Below are 21,088 nucleotides of genomic sequence, written 5' to 3'. Positions count from 1 at the left end.
CGATTTTCTTGATATGAGGACTGTTTAGACATACGGGTGAATAATACTCTGCTGCAGTAATGCAACTTCTGCTACTACTGCAATAATACGCAGTGTAGTAGCAGAAGAACCTTTATTGAACCACAGTTTTTGTATGATATTAATTACAGGTTCTGATTAACAAGATATTCTCCAGATATCTTGATCAGAATAGTGTTCTATCCAAGGTAACACCCAGATATTTAGGGAAGTCTTGGTGTTGCAGCATTATGTTGTTAAAGTCCACAGGAAACTTCAGTCCACTGGACTGAAGTTTCCTGTTTGCCAATTTGGTGTTTCGGTGGAAAGAGTTACCTCAGTGTTATTGAGGTTTGGTGTCTCCATTTATAAAAGTATGTCACAATAATTCTAAGGTCATTTGTGAGAATATCTGCAGTTACTTTGATGCTCATATGTTGGAGGATGAGGGCTATATCAGCATAAGCAATTTTTTTTACCTAGTTGTCAGTAGATCAGATGTATATAGATTGAATAAGATTGCTAATACTGAGCCCTGTGGGAGCCCATTCAACTTTCTCAGTTTGCTCATTTTGTTTTCCAGTATCCATGAAAGCCTGTCAGAAAGCATGTTACCAATAGGTCGTGTGATGGATTGGCATGGTATGACCTGTATCAACTTGTATAGCAATCCCCTCTTTCAATGTCGTATGTGACGGTAAGGTCAACAAACAAGTTTTCAGACATCTGAAAGAATGGCTTGATATGGGTGGTAAGGCTTAGCACTTGATCTGTACAACTACGTTAAGTTTGCTATCGTAGTTGTACAGATTTGCTAAGCTCAATGTAGTTGTACAATCAGGGGATAACTTGGTTCAATTCTGTTGGCCTTGAGGAGCTTATAACAGCAACTGAGGAGTGCAATTAGGCTATAGCTGCTTGATCCTGAGGCTTGTTGGGTTTTAAAATGGCTATTATTTTGGTTCCTTTCATGGCTCTTGGAAGGTTTCCCATCCTTAAAATATGAGAAAAGAATCTTGTTAGCCATTAACAAGCATTTTTGTAACAGTTAACCAAAAATTCAGGATGAATACCATGAAAGCCTAGCGCTTTGCTGGTTTTAATCTCCTTTAAGGCCATAGTTATTTCATCATCATCAAATTCCTGATATGTATCCTCAAATGATGTACAGGATATTATTATAATTACTGCAAGACCCGCATGGAGTCAAAGCCTCATCTAGGAGGTCCCTTTTCATACACACAGCTCATGCTGTGCCTTAAACGCATTCAAATTCCCTGCAGACACTGCACTCTTATGCAAAACATTCCAATCATTCACAACTCTGCATGCAAAAAACTGCTTCTCACTTCCCTGCTCATCTTCCTTATACAGCTTTTAGGGATGACCTCTGGTTCTCCCCGATCTCCCATCATTTGATGTAAAACCTCTCTAACATTGATCCTATAACAATCCCTTACTAACTTGTAGGTCTCTATCATATCACCAAGTCTTCCTCCTATCCACTGGACTGTAAATTGCATCTTCCCAACCTTTCATCATATTCGACATTCCAGAGACCTTAGTCATCTCTGAACCCTTTTCAACATCTCTTCCTCCTTTAGAAAACCAAGTGGCCAAATCTGTGTGCAGTAGTCCATGTGTGGCCTAATCAAAGCCTTATACAATGGAACAAGAATCTCTCTACTTCTACAAGTCAGTGTCCTCTGCATCACAATTTTGCCAATGTGCCCTTAAATTTCAGATCTTTATCCACTATCACACCAAGATTTCCTCTACCTTCAACAATATATCCCCACCAGAGCATAAATTCTACATCCCATCTTTGTTTCCCAAATTTTAAAACCTTACATTTTACAATATTGAACTCGCATCCCCATGTCCATGCACTCATTTATTGAAGTCTTGTAAGTCCATATCTTCTCTAATCTTCATAGTACGTCCCAACTTTGCATCATATGCAAACAACTGAATATCGCCATCCAAATCATTAACATACAAGTAATGGCCCTAAACCAGTCTCTGATCCAATGCACTAATTTAATATCCAACCCCATCTGCTGTAGTTTGACTGTCAATTTATCATGCAGTATTCTATCAAAAGTCTTTGCAAAATCTAAGTATACTGCTGTGTATCCCTTTCCTCTGTCCAAGGAAGCTGTTACTGTAATAAGTAAGCAGATTACTAAAACATGACCTCCCTTTAGCAAATGCATGCTGTCCATCTTTGACAACAAATACCATTGTTGTCACCCCGATTCTGGATACTAGTTCTCCAACAACTTAACCACAACATCTGACACACAGATAGGCCTATAATTTCATGCTTGAGTTCTATCATCTCCCTTATGAAGTGGCACAATCTTGCCCTTCTTCCACTCCTTTGGAACTTGATCCAGTGCAAGACTCATTAAAATAATGTCAAGGCAGATACCAACTCTGTGGTGCATTCCTTCAAAATACATGGTGGTATATTAGCAAGTCCCACAGCCTTATTAACATCAAGTTTGCTCAGTTCTCCCATATATTCTCTTGATCACTTATCAACTGTTCTCAAACTCTCCATGATGACACATTTACAAGAATGAAAAACCTTTATGAACTGCTCATTAAGTATCTCTACTATCTTCTGCAGCATTTGTTCTTATACCATTTTCTCCGATCATTGTCATCCTTCCATAATCATTCTTTTTTTTTGCTGGCTACATATCAAAAGAACTTCCTAGATTTTTTTTTTTTTTTTTTTTTTGGCCTCATTAGCTAACTGCTGCTCAGTCACTTTTGTTACCCTTACCAAGTTGTCCTCCTTTCCTGTTCTTTGTAATCCTAATGGGATCGATTATTACCACTCTTATGCTGTCTCTATAATGCCTTTTTCCTCTATTGCATGCTTAATCTCTTCATCCATTTTACACCTACTTTATTTAACCTTCTGACCCTTGGAATACATTTAGACATTGCTACTATTACACAGTTCTTTAATATTCCTGAAGCTGCATTGATATCCTTTGCTGCTAAGTCCTCATTCCATGCTACTGCTGCTAGCTGTCTCCTGGGCTCCTCATAATCACACCAGCCTTGTAGTTCCACATAACCTTTCCTTACAGAGGTGTTCACACTTCTGGCAACCACCCAGGTAATCACTTCATGCTCACTCCCACCAACTTGAAGGGTGATTTGATACCTCATTTATAACAACATCCTTTGGTGAGATCAAATCCAAGATCCTCAATTTTCATGTGTCCTTTTACATACTGTCTGAGGTAGTTGTCCCTCAAAAACTTGAGAAACTCATTTTCTTTACTTCCAGTTGTTGCTATCTCAGTCTCTGTCATAATTAAAATCGCTCATAATAATCACCCTTTTCTTATTTGCTTGGCTTGATTATACATTTCATGGTCACTACCATCCACATTACCAGGTCTGTAACAACATCTGACTGTTTCATTCTATTCATCTATCTCACACCATACTGCTTCAAAACCACTGGCTTGCATCTCTATCTTGTATGGACATAATTCTTTCTCTATCATCAGTAGCACTCCCTCTTTATCCTCTGCCTTCATGAAACACATCATACCCTTCCATCTCTCTTCCTGTCAGGATGTCATCCTCATCTAACCATGTCTCACTTATTCCGAGAATTCTTGGACAAATGCAACCATTTCATTTGCCTTGTTTCTTATATTTCTAGCATTTGTATATAAACTTAGCAGGTTATTCCTGGGTCTATAGCTAGTTCCACTGATGGCACTTATTTCTGACTTCTCTGTGCTCGACTCAAGCCATTTCTTTTTCTCCTTATTCATCTTTAGAACATTCAAATCCAACTGTTTGACTTTGATCCCAGGTCATCTCTTTGTCTACACACCCATTCACACCCTCTTGGAACATCCCTTTCTCACACTGTGATCTTCAAATCTTTAACTCATGCTGTGTATATTCTGATTAATATGTACTGATATTAAGTGAGCATTCTCTACATTATTGTGTATATAAGTTGCACAGCCATGAGCTTGGTGATATGCAGCTCCTTGAATATCATACCCTGCAATTCTTCTGGATTTCAGTTGTTCATTATTATCTGCCATATTTTTAGGCCTAAATAAGGTGAGATCCTTTTAAGCTTATTATTATTTTGTGGCACCTCCAAGGAGTTATTGAGAGAGCACCCACTCTACAACTCTCCATCATCTACAGCAATGCCAGCTACTGCTCACCACCACTAGTATTTTTTGTCTGTAAATTATGCATGGACTTGGAAGATCTTGTGAAGTGACAAGGCACATTTTTATCTGAATGGTAGTGTTAACTCGCACAGTTGCTGTATTTTGGCTGCGAATAACCCTCACATGTTCCATCAAACCATTCATCATTTATTATTGGTCCATACTTTTTTCAAAGAACTTCCGACAGGACCAGTAACTTGTACCATCTCTGTTAGGTATCAAGAGATACCTCTTTGTTCTGCAACTACAGCAACTCTACTATATTCATGCAAGATGGAGCACCACTGGATTGGCAGAACAGCGAATGTTACCAAAGTACTTCACAGAACACAGAGTGATTAGTTATGTATTTCCCACAGCATGGCCACCTCGTTCTCCTGATCTCAACCTATGAAAGACAGAATAATGCAGCAGATGATGCAATCTGAAATCGGTGCACATCTGTTGCGTTCTGCTATAGAAAGTGTCATTCACAGAATTCAGTTCTTAGAACATCTGAAAGGAGGACATATTGAACCACATGTAAGTTATATGAACACGAAAATGGATATGTTGTTTGTTTTCTAGCCATTACTGTTTAATCCCAAACCATCTGCATATAGTGCCAAATGTCCCCTGGTGGTAGAATTTTGTACCATTTTTCTCTTCTGTCAATAAAATCCCCATGTTTCAGAGTGTACTTACACCAAATTTGGTTGAATTTTGTCCAATGCATTTTTTGCTACAGGACTCTGAACACCTTTAATTATGGCCACCCTGTATATAAATACATATATAAATGAAATTAATTTTATAGCAAATATTTTACTTTATTTAAAGCCACTTGTTTAAGCTTATAAATCAGCAGTTTTGCTACTCAATAAACAAAATACTTCTCTACTTTTATTTTGTTTTATGTATATACACCTATTCAACTCATTATGTGCAGCATTATGTAATCGGGGCATCCTTAATTGTGCCAAACAGTGTGCTCTTCCCAACATGGCCGTTAATGGCATCTACTGTATAAGGATATTGCAATGTACAATAAATATACCATACTAAACATTACCGTTTAGCGATTTATACATTTATAGGCTACTGTTCGTTCATCAAAAACACTGAATATGTAAATATTAATGTTTTTAGTAGACAACTAGGCATAAAACAGTTCTCATATTATATCATCCAATTCCTAATATGTACCCTCATGGTATGTTTAGGTTACTATTACAGCAGTACATGATTAAGTTTACATTATTATTAATCTTCTATCAACAATTTTCTTCCAAAGTAATCTATTACCTGTGAATGCTCCAATATTGTCATATCCAAAATATCGTGCTTCTAAGGTCTAAGTCACTTCTGAATCAATCCACCTAAGCTTTCGTCTTCCTCTGGGTCTCTTTCCTGTCATCTTTGCCATCAAATACCTGCTTTGCTAACCTATTCTCGTCCATTCGATTTAAGTGGCCATACCATAACACCTTAGATTAGCTCTGCTTGACATTATTGAATGCTAACAATGTCAAGTTCCCCTCTGTCTTCATTTTAAATGATTCTGCAATTGGTTCACTCCCCTAATTTTTCTCAGAACCCTCATATATGTGGTCTCTAGTTTTTGATCAAGTGCTTTAACTACTCAGCTCTCGGATCCATAACTTTAAAACTGATTTGAACATTGTCTTGTATACTGTTTGGTGTTTTGGATAATTTCTCTATTTATTCCAGATAATTAAGCTGGCTACCATACCAGCTTTGCTTGTTCTGTTGTCTGTTTCCTCACTGAAAACTAAATAGCTGAAATATTTTCTATGGGATCTCCATTCAGAATGAAGCCTAAGTTTTATAATTTCATAGTTTGTCTTTTTATTGCAGAATTTCATGCCAAATTTGTTACAGCTGTTATTCAATTTAGTTAGAGAACCCTTAAGAATTAAACTAGACGTGTTCAAGAATATTCATCTGCATAAAGCAGAGAACTAAATTTGATTTGACATGTCCAGTTCTAATAACAGACCTAATGTTACTTACTTTCATAATGTGATCCATATAGATGAATAAGAGCAGAGATAATATGCATCCTTGTCTTACACCTAATTGTATATCAAACCTATTTCCTTCAATTCTAACTGCTGATAGACAACCTAAATATAGACTGTGTATTGCTCTGTAAAATGATTCTCATTCTCCCCATATCATTGTAGTGTTTTAAAAACCTTTTTTTCTGAGATTTTTCAACTATTTGTCTTAAAGATCTTGACAACCTGTATTTGTTCTGAACTCAGCTTGTTCTTCAAGTTTCTCTTCCATAATCTTTCACAACCTGTTTTCAAGTTGTGAAATTTGTGAATTTTTCAAACTGGAACAGTTTGAAAAATTCCTGTAATTCTCACATTCAGCTTTATTCCTTATTTTATAGATGGAACTATGAGAGCTCTGCTATATCATCTGGAATTTGACCTCCTGACTAAGCCTGCTGATTTATGCAGTGTAGCTACTGCAAAACTTTTATACCTCCCATACTTAAGAATATCTGGTTGAATATTGTCTATTCCAGCTGCATTTCCACATTTCAAGTTTTTTATGGCTTTTTTCTACCTAAGTATTGATATGTACTCGCATACCTGTACTTGATATGTACCTGATATGTACTCTGCATACCTGTTGAAAATTTTGTAGAATGGTTCTGCCACTGCTTGTTTCATTTAAGTCTCATAGTAATTACACCAGACATCTAGGGTATCCTTATCTTCACTTTTCTTCTTCTACTTGTCTCCACCATGTGGAGACAAGTTAAAGAAGCAGTCTTGTCACAGAAAAGACCAGCTATCCTTGTAGACAACTTCACTTACCTCCCTAGCTGAATAAATCAATCATATATTAAATAGAGAATAGATATGTAAACATAATAAGAAATAAAATCCAAACAATTGCAATAGCCTAATCAAAGAATATTTTTCTACAGAAATGAGAAACATCTTAAAAAAATTAGGTAATGATTTTAAGATATATTAAACACAGCCCATTTTTATGTATAAAATTTATGAAGTGCTGTATTTGTACTTGTATTTGTTCCAAAACCAAATTAACTTTGTATAATGCCCTTTTCCTCTATACTTTATACACACACTTCCTTGGGGTGTGTGTGTGTAACTGCCAGTAATTAGGCCTATCGTAATCCAAATGAGCTCTTCTTGCTCTTAATTAACATAAATGATTATCCAGGACAACACAATAATATGAAACTTGAAATAAAATGAAGATATAGTTAGTAGTCCATTTGAAAATATAGTTCATATTCTTGTTTAATTTTTGTTGTGAAATTTGACGTTTATTTTTTATTTTTGGTTAGGAAACATGTAATTTTATTAAATCAAAAGTTGATCCTAAAAGCTTGGAGTCAGTATTTCATGCAGCAGGAGCCAGTAAACTTCTAGGAAATTGTAAGGTAAGAATTATATATATATATATATATTTAATAAGGTCATTTAATTTTTTTTATTCTAGATATTTGTAATTGTGTTAAATTCACTATACAAAACTGATAACATACACAGTGCACCTTAGGAGAAATCTCCAAACCTCTGTGGTTATTAATGAAAAAAAACTTTGAACCAGTTTGTGTTTTAATAGGTTGATAGTAATACAAGGGGTGCTTAAAGATCAAAGCTGTATAACTCAGAGGAGGCCTCAGCCTTCAAAGGAATGCAGAGAACCGACCAGGGCTTTTGACCTAATGTCCAATCCTCACCTTCTCGTGGTGCACCCTGTTAGGTATCTGCTTGGGTACTGAACGAATGAGGATAGGCTAGCAATTTGGAATGTAGCTGGCCAGATTGTATTCTTATTGGCTTAAACCATATTATAAAATGATGATACAACATGACAGAATTTCATGCTGTCTGGGACGATGCCCAGACAATTGCCCCCCCCCCCCTGTTGTTTTTGCAAATGAATCAAAGCGAACAGCAAACTGTCAGCTACTGTAACAAATCCTGAAACAAACCCCAGCTCAACATCACCAGAGTTCATGATTGGTACTGTCAACATAAGAAGTGAATGGCAAAGAAATGGAGCTAGCTGAGGAACTGGATAAGTATAGCAGATCGACATAATAGTGGTGACTGCACAAAAAAGAAAAACTGGTGAGATATTTCTGAGCAGTAAATACAAAATGTTATATTCAGGCAGTGACAATCAAGGTAAAGGAGTAGCCATAGTATCCACTAAATATGAGGCTAATCTTCTTGAATGGCAGGCAGTTTCAAGTAGAGTGATGTAGCAAATATCAGCATTGGGAACTGGACAGTGAAACTTATTTTGTGCCTATGGTCCCACAGAAGGTTCTTTTAAGGTAGAAGTGGAGGAATTTTTTGAGGCTTTAGAGAAAACAACTGACATAATGAAAAAGGAAAAGTTGGTCCTTGTTGGGGATCTGAATAGCAGAGTAGGAAATGATTGTCAGACATACAAAAATATTTTGGGACAATTGAGAGAAAACAGCAAAGCTAATAAAAATGGCATACCTTTTTGGATTTCTGCTCATGGCATTGACTGGTTATTACTAGCACAATTTGTCAAAATAAAAATGTGCATAAATTCACATGGATAGAAGACGGAAGGACACTAGAGTTTATAGAGGATTTGAAATTGAAAGTGATCACCATTTAGTCTTGAGCAGGATAAAATTGAATTTTGTATTGAAACATTGTATTTTGTTTTAAAACAAGTTGAGCAGCTCTCAGATGTGATCTGTAGACTAAAATACACAATTATAATCAAGAAACCATGAATGAGTTTGAAAACAGGAACCAAACATTGGAGATTCACTAGCATATCCTGAAGAAAACATTGATTCTGCCAGAGAGGCATGTGGTGAAGTTGTCTGGAAGGATAGAAAAATCAGAACTCCATGGTGGACAAAGGAAGTTAAAGAGGCAGTGAAGGAAAAGAAGAAAGCACATTAAACGTTCCCTGAAAATAATCAGCTTGTGCTCTTGTTGAATGCAGAGACAAACGTAAGAAACACTATACAGTCATACCCCGACTTATGCGAATCTGGAGTTACGCGGTTTCATATATGTACGTATTCCCATCCCACTTCACGCCTCATCACTAGGCGTATCTTTCTGGTGCCAGCCGCATTCGCCAGTGTCGCATATGCTGTGAACAAGCACTGACGTGTTTCGCACGGTCACCATTCATACACGATTTTTATAGTTTACAAACCTTGCGATTGTTTAATTTTATGTGCTTGATAAAAATTTTATCACAAAAAATAATGTCGTCCAAAGGAAGCAAGTCCTTGATATCCTTTGGACGACAAAATAGATATCTTGATGTATGGAGTAATTCGAAAAATTGCTAAACGAAACAATCAGTGACAGCACAGTAGTAAAAAAACAGTCAACAGGCATGTGATCAAGATTACATATCCATATTTGAAGTAGAAAAAGCCATCAGAAGCCTGAAATGTGGAAAGGCAACTGGAGTTGATATTCGACCAGAAATACTCAAGTCATGGATATATAAAAGTCTATATAGAGTTCAGAAGGCCTGGACAGAGGGATGAATTCCAGATGATTGGAGCAGATCTCTCATGGTACCCATATATAAAAAGGGAATTGAATGTGAGAATTGCTGAGGTATTTTCCTACTGAGTGTTCCTGGTAAGATTTATGCAAGTATACTTGAGAAATGATTGAGAGGGATTGTGGAAAGGGTAGCTTGGTGAAGAACAAGCTAGATTCAAGTCAGATAAAGGCTAGCTGGAGCATATTTTCACTTTATGACAAATAGTTGAGAAAATGTAGGAATATAACAAAGATCTGTATTTAAGTTTTGTAGATCTGGAAAAGGCATATGAAAAGGTGCCAAGAGAAGCTATTCAAAACGCTACAGTTGTATGGTGTCAATGGGGCATTATATCAAGCAATACTTTAGTCTTTATTTGAGTTGTAAGTCAGCAGTTAGAATTGAAGGAAGTACAGGAAGGTGGTTTAATGTTAAATCTGGTGTCAGACAAGGATGCATATTATCCCCTCTGTTATTCGTTATCTATATGGATCACATTATGAAGGAAAGAAGTGTTAAACCTGATATCAAAACTGGAGATGTTTATCTCAGCTCTTTACTTTGAGATGATGTTATACTTTTAAATAAATCCAATATAAGTCTGCACGATTCCCTGACAAAATTGAATAGCTGTCAGGGCCGGTTTTACCATCAGGCGAACCTCGGCAATTGCCTAGGTGCGCTAAGACTTTGGGGCACCAGATTTTGCTACATAGTTGAGGGAAAAATTACGACTTTCCAAAAAAATTAATAAAACCTTGATTAATAATAAAAAAAATTGAAATAAGTCAAGCCGTCCTGGTGCTCGCTGATGATCCTACATTATTTTTTTGCCTTTCTCTATTTCTTCCACTCCCCTGCTTTTTGTATACTTAACCTCAAGTACAGAGATTTTTCCTCCTTCTGGCAACTATCCCAAAATGAGCGGGGGGGGGGGGTTCTGCGGTATCCCTCAAACTAACAATCAGTGGTCGTGACTAACCGACTGTTCTCACTTCTTATCTTCATTCCCTATACACTTAATTCTGTTGATTTTTAGATTAAGCCCTGTTTTTGCAACCTCTGAGAGGTCTGAGAAGTTGGGGATTATGTCATCATTTTCTTACAGAATCATCTTGTTAATTCAGTTCAATTTATTCTAAATCAGTGTAAGAATGCCATGGGGATTTTCATAGAACTGTAGTGGCAGGGATTCTGATTGGTCTTTCTCTTCGCTCTCTTTACTTGTCATCATCCCCACTCCGGCATTCTTTTACTGATTTCAGATTAGTTCGGTTCAGCTTTTTCATAGGTGACAGTTGAGTCTGATGGTTAATAGTTTTGGTACTTGTGTATCTTACATTCTTACAACATTATGTTGGAACATGGTGTTAGTGTTCAATGTTTTGAATAGACATCTAGCATGCACTTACTATTAGCATTGCTTTTTTCTCCAATTACCCAAAACATTTCTATATCTGGTAATCATTTCCTACCTTGCAGTGTAGCTAGAACCAACTTTCCTTTTTCATTGTGTCAGCTGCCTTCTCTAATCCCTTGAAAAATTCCTCAATTTCTTCCTTGATAGAACTTTGTGTTGGACCATAGGTACCAATAACTTTCATTGTCCAGTTTTCTATTCTTGTATTCACCAACCTCAGTGTAATTGATAATTGCCTGTCATTCAGGAAAGTTATTCTCATATTTAGTGTTGAATAATATAGCTGCTGCTGCTTTTCTCTTACATTTATTGCCACAATATAACATCTTGTATTTGTTGGTCAGAAAAATCTAATCTGTTTTTGTCTTTGTTTACACAATTCTTTTGCTTGTTCAATTTCTTTTCCATTGGTACCTATGTTGATGGTGCCAATTTTGAACTTTTAGCAAAGTTCAAGATTGCTAATCATGAGTTGATTTTCTCTGGTAGCTGACTTTTCTCTGTTCACCCTGGTTCTATGATGACAACGATAGGAGCATAAACCTGAATCATTAAGTGAACCCTTAGCCAGCATGAAATTGTCACATACCATCCTTTTGGATTTTGGTTGAAGCCATTAAGAATACAATTTGGTTGGCTAAATTCCAGATTGCTAGCTGATCTCCATTCATTCACTATCCAGGTCGATACCTCAAAGGGTGCACTACAAGGAGTATTGGACATTAGATCAGAAGTCCTGGTCATTTCTCCCCATTCCTTAAAAGGTAACATGAGATTTAAGCATCTTTTTATTTTTGTTAAATTCATGTTCTGAAACTATTTGTACTTGGGCATACTGTGAAGTCAGCTGTATATCCTGTTTCTCAATCACATATGAGCATTTCGTCAAGTGTGTTTTTGATGTGTTGAATTATGTGAAGGAGACCTTTAAATAATATCTCTTATCTCTACAAATGTTTTAAAGGGTAAACATACTGAATTTTCCTTAGGTGGTCACTTCATTTAATATTTTTCATCTTGAGATTGAGTTTCATTGCCATTGAAATGTAACATGCAAAAGCAACAGATATTTCTCAAGACATTTGGAAAATGGTAGGGTTATGAACTAAACGAGATGAACTTTCAACCAATATTCTGTTCCTGGGTACTTGAGCTTAGCTGTGAGAGGATTAAATAAGCTCCTCCTGAATCTAATAAATTTATATGAAAGTTGTAGCATTGTACCATTGAAGAAATAGAATTCTTGATTAGTTGAGTGATAGCATATCCACTCTTGTCTTGTCAAAACAAAACTGTGTCGATGGACATGGGTGTTTTGTTACTATTAGGTGGGAAAAAAATTTCATTGCCAGTGTAAGATCACTGCTCATTGGATGTCTGAAGGTGTTTTAAAAAAGTTGTTTCCAGATTATGTTAGAAAACAATAAAATTAAAATAGGAATAAAAATGCTTAGACTATTATTTTACAAGCTTTCATGGATTAAAAAAAAAAAAACTCTTAAACCCACTGGCTTATTGGACCAAATTATATGAACTAGAAAACATGTTTTTTTTATTTTTTTTTTAGTTTTAACTAGATGAATCCTATGTGGACTAATAACCAAAGTTCATATTTATCTCTTAAGGTTTCCTCTCTCTTCCATCTCAAGCTTCCTTGTATTTTCTTGAATCTTCACATAGTGAAAAGACAGAAACCACACTACATATAGTAAAGCATCTTCCGTTCTAGTCCACACTATGAATTGCCTTTCCTGGTTTCAGTGCTCTGCTTAAAATAGTGGCAAGGTTCTTTTCATAACTCAGAGGAAGTTATTCATTTATAATTTGGTCATCATACAAGCATTTTAATGCTTCTTTATAAGATTTATACACTGAGGAAAGTTCTTTCCAAAACATAAGCACAATGACAATTTAGCATTTCTTACAAGTAACTCAGGTTTTTTTAAATAACATTTGTCTGGATAAAAACTTATGTAACCAAGAAAGATAAAACAATCTCAAAACATCTTGCTTACAAGACAAAAGGAAATTTATGTTTAAATAACTTGATAAACATACTATATAAAGTGCATAGCATTGAATTCAATTCATTTTTTATTTTTCATTTTGTGGGGGTACCTGAATTTTATTGTTGCTTACCTTACACAGTACCCTGCAATATACAGTATTCTTATTTATGTTACTCAGATTGTTGATACTCAAAGCGCATTTTAGACACATTATTCAAAGCACCTTATTTAATTCAGCCTCCCCTTTTTTTTATATACCTACTTCACATTTTTTTAGCCATAGTGTTAATTCACCACTGAACTACAGCTCTTTATAAACCCCAGGTTTATCCTTCTTGTGATGCTACAGCTACATTTCAGATAGAAACTTAATTCTTGTTTAATCCATTACCCAACTGAAAGGAAAACAAAGTTTGCAGATAAAATATCTTTGACCGGCCTACTTATTTATGAAGGCTATGAACTTCACATTAGGATATCTCACTATCCCATAATACTATGCATTATGGGATAGTGATTGGGTAAGATCGGTAAAGGATTAAACAAGAATATAATTTCTTGTTAAGTATAATTTATTTTATAACCATGCAAGAAAGCTTTCTACAACTATCTGATTTGGAGTATTTTAATATGATACACTATTTTATAGTTCGCCCACCATTTCTAGATCCCTTGTTGGATTTGTGCCAAGAATAGTCGATTCATGCTGAAGGGGAGAAAGAAATGAAGGATGTACGAATTGGTCGCCAACATGCGAAATCACGTGCTTTCTTGTCTGTCGCTGTACTAGTACTAGCTTGATTTTTGTTGTTCTCTTTTTGCATTATTTTTTTATTATTAATTTGTATGATGGATCCAGTACAGTCAACAAGTTCTATTGTTACACGTTTCAGTAGCTCTTGCAAAAGAATATTGAATAATGTGCTGACATTCTGCGAAAAAGAATTCAGAAGACCGTCTTCTTGTTCCCCTTTCTCAAGTCATAAAACGTGCAAGTGCAATTGTGGGCGTATCGGGGTCGACTGTTAAAATAATTCGTAGGGAATCAAAAGGTGAAGGTAAGCCAAAATTTAAATCTCCTAAAAAAAAAAAAAAAAAAAAAAAGCTCCAGAGTAAAACCATCGAAACTGTAGCTTTGAATGATTTTGATGTAGACGTTATAAGAAGAGCTATTCACGAATTTTACGTATTCGAGAAAAGAGTGCCAACTGTTCCGAAATTGATTCCTGTGCTTAAAGAAAAAATTAATTTTCCTTGGAAAAGAGAAACTTTAAGGAAAATACTTCATGAAATCGGATTTTGTTTTAAAAAGTCCCAGAATAAAAGGAAACTTATCATGGAGTGAAGTGACATTGTTTTATGTAGAACGTAGAATTTGCACGTATTAACACTCTACGTACATTTTTCCAACTGTTATACAAGCAAAATAGTTACACTTTAAAAACAACAATGTTCGTAAAAGAAAAGCTAAATTTTCCGACCTGTAATAATAAACAAACTGTTTGTTTATTATTACCTCCCAGAAGACAGACTGATTACCCTATTATCGGAATGGATTCTCCTTTTTCTTACATGCGCAGTCGTTTCGAGGGACCTCAAATCGGTGGGCGAACTATGCTAGTATTGGAAAATACTAGTATTTTCCAATACTTTATTGTTGATTTATTATTGATTTATTCTTGCTATCTTCAGTAATTCTTCCCATAATGCATAGTATACATATCTCAAAGATAGTGTGCTGTGCATTATGGGTTACCAAGGTAGTTGATGTGAAGTTGGCAGCTTCTTAAGTAGCCTAGTTGCGAAGAAAGATACTTCACACGTAAACTTTGTTTGCTTGCACTTTGGTAAAGGATTAAACAAGAACATAGTTTCGTCATCATCATCATCAAATTCCTGCCATGTACCCTCAAGGGGTGTACAGGATATGACAGTACTACATGAAAAAATTACATCATTACTAACTTCCTATCTACAATTTTCCTCCAAATCAGTCTGTTACTTGTCAAGATTCCAACATTATCAGATCTTATATTTCTATCGTCTAAGGCACTTTGTACCGTATCAATCCACCTATATCTTGGTCTTCCTCTGGGTCGTTTTCCTGCCAACCTGGCAGAGAACACTTGTTTTGCTAATCTTTCCTCTCCCATCCTATTTAAGTGACCATACCACCTGAGATTAGCTCTGCTAACGCATTCCTGGATGCCGACAATATCAAGTTCTTTCCTAATATCCTCATTTTTAATATGATATTGCCATTGATGCCATCTGTTCACGCCTCTAATCTTTCTCAGGACTCTCATATCTGCAGTCTAGTCTTTGGTCAAGTGTTTTACTTCTGACCCAGCTCTCAGATCCATAAGTTAAAACTGGTTTGAACACTGTCTTGTATACAGCTAATTTAGTGTTCCGACTAATTTCTTTCTTATTCCATATGAATTTATTCAATTGACTTCCCACCATACCAGCTTTGCTGATTCTGTTGTCTATTTCTATATTTAATTTACCATCTTCAGTAAAAATCATGCCTAAGTAACTGAAATGTTTTACTTGTTCCACAGGTTCTCCATTCAAAACACAGTTGACATTTTCAATGATTCTGCCTATTTTTATTGTCTTTGTCTTTTTATTGCTGCCCTTCATACCATATCTATTACAACAGCTATTCAATTTAGTCAGAGAATCTTACAGACTTGTAGCAGATTTATTTAGAAGTAAAGATCATCTGCATAATTCATTTAGAAGTATAACATCAAAGAGCTGACATTAACATCTCCAATTTTGATATCAGGTTTAATAACACTTTCCTTCATAATGTGATCCATATAGATAATGAATAATAAAGGGGATAATGTACATCCTTGTCTCACACCAGATTTAACATTAAACCATCTTCCTGTACTTCCTTCAATTCTAACTGTTGACTTACAACTCAAATAAAGACTAAGTATTGCTTGATATAATGCCCCATTGACACCATATAACTGCAGCGTATTGAATAGCTTCTCTCTTGGCACCTTGTCATATGCCTTTTCCAAATCGACAAAACTTAAATACAGATCTTTGTTATATTCCCATGCTTTCTCGACTATTTGTCGTAAAGTGAAGATCTGATGCTGACAGCCTCTATTTGGCCTGAATCCAGCTTGTTCTTCACCAAGCTTTTTCTTCCACAATTCTTCTCAACAGTTTCTCAAGTATACTTGCATAGATCTTGCCACGAACACTCAGTAGGGAAATACCTCTGTAATTCTCACATTCAGTTTTATTTCCCTTTTTATATATGGGTACTATGAGAGCTCTACTCCAATCATCGGGAATTCGTCCCTCAGTCCAGGCTTTCTGAACTATGCAGTGCAGCCACTGTAAAACTTTTATACCACCATACTTCAGCATTTCTGGTCGAATATCATCTACTCCTGCTGGTCAGTGTTTTTTATCACTGTGCTGTCATCACTGCTTGTTTCATTTAGCAGTTCTTCAAAGTAATTACTCCATACTTCAAGGATATCTTTTTCTCCTGTTTTCATGTCACCTTTATCATCTCTGACTCCTTTTACAGCACTCTTTCCTCCATTCCTAAGCTTCTTCAACAACCTCCAGAATATTTTGCCACCTTCTTGATATTTATTTTCTATATTCTTGCCAAAGTCCTCCCATGACTTTTGTTTAGCTAGTTTTACACACTGTTTAGCTTTCTTATATTTGTCTCTGTATTCTGTAAGAGTAAAAGCTGACTTATTTGCCAGGAACTTTTGATATGCTTTCTTCTTTTCTTTCACTGCCTCTTTAACTTCCAGTGTCCCCCAGGGAGTTCTGATTTTTTTATCCTTGCACACAACCTCACCACACGCCTCTCTGGCAGAATCAATCAATGTTTTCTTCAGAGTTTGCCACTGAATCTCCAAGGTTTGATTCCTGTTCTCAAACTCTTTCATTTTCTTTTCAATAATCTCTGTATTTTAGTCTACAGTTCACATCTGAGAGCTGCTCAACTTTTATTCACTTTAAAACCTTCTTACATGTTATTCTTTTCAATATGAAATTCAGTTTTATCCTGCTCAAGACTAAATAGTGATCCTTCCAGTTTCAAATCCTCTGTACACTCTGGTGTCCTGCACCAGGGAGAAAACATCACTATCAACAATAACATAGTCAATGAGACTTTTCTTATTCCTAGCCTCTTCTCTCCATGTGAATTTGTGCACATTTTTATGTTGGAAGGCATATATTAAAAGGAGATATATATTAAAAATTAATTATAAATTTGTTTTTATTTTTTTTAATTAATTTATTTTTCATGTAATTTCAGATATTATGCATCTACAAAATACACAAGGCTCGTGTTGTACATATTTTATTGTTTTTACATTGTATTTCTATTTTTATTGACATTAACATTTTATATCTTTATTCTAAGTCTTTATATTTCATATACTTATTAATGTTTGATTTAAGTGTAATCTGTTTAAGTATTGTCATCTGTGTTTAAGTGTTGGTATTATAATTCTATTTATTTGATGTACGTATAAACATTTATGTTATCTACATTAATAAATCAAATTCAAATAAATATTTAATTTTTTTAGTTTAAAATACAAAATTTATTGTGTCCCGGTTTTTTGTTTTCAAACAATGGGATCCTTAACAATACTTAATAAAGATCTTTGTTATATTCCCATGATTTCTCAACTGTCTGTCGTAAAGTGAAAAGCTGATCCTGGCAGCATCTAATTGGCCTGAATCCAGCATGTTCTTTCACAATCCTTCTCACCCATTTCTCAAGTATACTTGCACATATCTTACCAGGAACTCTCAGTAATGAAATACCTCTGTAATTCTCACATTGTTTTATTTCCCATTTTATATATGGGTACAATGAGAGCTCTACTCCAATTGTTGGGAATTCGTCCCTCTGTCCAAGCCTTCTGAACTATGCAGTGCAGCCACTGTAAGACTTTTATACCTCTATACTTGAGCATTTCTGGTCAAATATCATCTACTCCTGCTGCCTTTCCACATTTCGGGCTTTTGATGGCTTTTTCTACTTCAAGAATGGATATGTATTACTGACTGACTACCTGCTTAGTGTTTTTTAACACTGTGCTGTCATCACTTCTTGTTTCATTTAGCAATTTTTCAAAGTAATTACTCCATTCCTCAAGGTTATCTTTTTCTCCTGTTTTCATGTCACCTTTACCATCTCTAATTCCTTTTACAGCACTCTTTCCTCCATTTCTGAGCTTCTTCAACAACCTCCAGAAAATCTTGCCACCTTCTTGATATTTACAGATATCTTGATATCTATGTTCTTTCCAAAGTCTTCCCATTACTTGTTTAGCCATTGTTTAGCTTTCTTACATTTGTCTGTATTCTCTAAGAGGACAAGCTGACTTATTTGCCAGGAGCTTTTGATATGCTTTCTTAACTTTTGTGTCCATGGAGTTCCGATTTTTCTATCCTTGCAGACAACCTCACCACATTCCTCTTTGGCTGAATCAGTCAGAGTTTTCTTCAAGGCTTGCCACTGAATCTCCTAGGTTTGGTTCTTGTTCTCAAACTCTTTCATTTTTTCTTGAATAATATTTGTGTATTTTAGTCTACAGTTCACATCTGAGAGCTGATCAACTATTATTTGCTTTAAAACTTTCTTACATATTATTCTTTTCAATGTGAAATTCAATTTTATCCTGCTGAAGGCTAAATAGTGATCGCTTCCAATTTCAAATCCACTGTACACTCTGGTGTCCTGCACCAGTGGGAAAACATCACTATCAGAAATAACATTCTTTATTATTATATATAATATAACATATATATATATATAAGGAATTGGAATTATATACAGGGTGTTCGGGATAAATTTGACATATTTATAATTAATTATATTTTTCCGTAAGTTACATGTATTAACACACACTTCTCTTCATTTAAAAGTTTGGACCCTTCTTCATTCATATTCAAGATGGCAGAAAGGATGGATAGCTGGAACCCACCTGAATCATGGAAGAGAATAACTTGTATCATGATGATTCGTGCCCGCCATCAAAATAAGGATATTACGACTGCTGCCCAATGCTCCCTGAATACAGTAAAAACAATCAGGCATGAACTAGAGACTTGCAATGGTGACTATGAGGATGTAGCAAGAAGAAAGATCCCTAGCAGACGATCTGATTGCGTTCGTACAGCAGAATTCCTCGCAAATCTGCAGGAACAGGTGTTGAAGAACCCTGGCATTGGAATTCGGGCTTTGTTCGTGGAGTTGCTAACTGTAGTCAAGCCCTGGATAACAAGGGTAGCCAATGGTAGGCCGTATGTATGGCAGCAGGATTCGGCCCCTTGCCACACCTCTGGGAAAAGTCAAAAATGGTTGTCTGAAAATTTCTACGACTTCACCAGTCCAAATGTTTGGCCTCCAAACTCCCCAGACCTTAACCCCATGGATTATTTTGTATGGGGCGCAGTTGAAAAAGACACCAATCGCACTTCCAGTAATACAAAAGCCCAGTTAATGGATAAAATGAAAACAGTTTTTGCGGCCCTTCCCAGGGAGACTGTAGCATCAGCTTTTCGAGGTTCCGAAGCAGAATTGAAGCTGTGATCGATGCTAATGGTGGTTATTTTGAGTAAATCTTGTTGATAGTATTGTAATTAACTCTGCCTGTAATGTTTTTTTGTCAATTCATTAAATTTAATAGATACAAAGATTTTCTTTTTCCTTACGAAACTGTCAAATTTATCCCGAACACCCTGTATATATAATATTCTTATTCCTTGCCTCTTCTCCCCATGTGAATTTGTGTACATTTTTATGTTGTGTTAGTAATAACCAGTCCATGTCCTGAGCAGAAATCCAATAGGTATTTGGCATTATTATTAGCTTTGCTCTTTTCTCCAAATTTTACCAAACTATTTTTGTATGTATATTGTATTCTTTGGGAAATATGCCAGGGAGAAGACTGTTCCATAGTACAGCAGGAGCAGGGATGAAGGAGGAGGAAAACAAACTTGTTCTCTGGGTTTCAAGGCGTGCTGTGATAGGATGTTGGGCGACAGCTGTATGTGTTCCAATGGGCTCATTACTGAGTGGAGGAATTGGTGCTGTTTCAGATGAACATTTGCCATGGAAATATTTATAGAATATACAAATTCCAGAGACCAAACGAAATTTCACATAGACCAAACGAGGTCTATGTGAAAGTGATGGGAGTCAGTTGGTAAGAGATGGGTCATTTATCAGTCTAATTGCTCTCCTCTGTATTGAGTCAAGCATTTTTATGGAATTTTAGGAGTCCCACTCCTAAAAGAGAAATGTGAGAACAGTATTCGAGCTTGGTGGATTTGTGATTTGTATAAGGTTAACATAGTTGTTTAGAGGTGAAGTAATGTCTTGAGTGGAAGAGAAATCCTAGTTTTTTTGGAAACTGAAGTGGTTGTGATGCGTTTATGCCAGGGAGGTCTGATGTGAGGGTAATTTAAGAAGAGAAATCTCATTTTAGGGGTGCTTAAGGGTCAAAGCTGTATAACTGAGAGGAGACCTCCACATAGCCTTTAAAGGAATGCGGAGAACCGACCAGGGCTTCTGACCTAATGTCCAATCCTCACCTTCTCGTGGTGCACCCTGTTGGGTATCTACTTTGATACTGAACGAACGAGGATGGGCTGGCAATTTGGGATTTAGCCGACCAAATTGTATTCTTATTGGTTAAACCAAAATAAAAAAATGATGGTACAACATGACAAAATTTCATGCCGGCTGGGGCGTCGCACGGTTAAACAAGGCCCCCGTTGTTGTCGCCAGGGAACCAGGGCGAACAGCGAAAAGTCAGCTACTGGAACAAATCTGAAAACAAACCCCAACTCAACATCAC

General features: G+C 36.0%; 1 protein-coding gene across 2 annotated transcripts in view; it reads left to right on the top strand.

The window, feature by feature from the left end:
* The window catches only part of OstDelta (oligosaccharide transferase delta subunit), a 196,836-nt gene that overhangs the window by 20,290 nt on the left and 155,458 nt on the right, over nucleotides 1-21,088 (top strand). For both annotated transcript variants that reach the window (XM_090392911.1, XM_090392912.1), the window contains exon 3: nucleotides 7,561-7,656. In XM_090392911.1, the coding sequence (XP_090249037.1) occupies nucleotides 7,561-7,656 (96 nt within the window). The remainder of the gene's footprint in view (nucleotides 1-7,560; nucleotides 7,657-21,088) is intronic.

Source organism: Typopeltis vanoorti, chromosome 5 (assembly GCF_054136105.1).
Source record: "Typopeltis vanoorti isolate ZY-2024b chromosome 5, IOZ_Tvanoo_1.0, whole genome shotgun sequence".
Lineage (NCBI taxonomy): Eukaryota > Metazoa > Arthropoda > Arachnida > Uropygi > Thelyphonidae > Typopeltis > Typopeltis vanoorti.
This window is presented reverse-complemented; position numbering and strand designations above follow the sequence as displayed.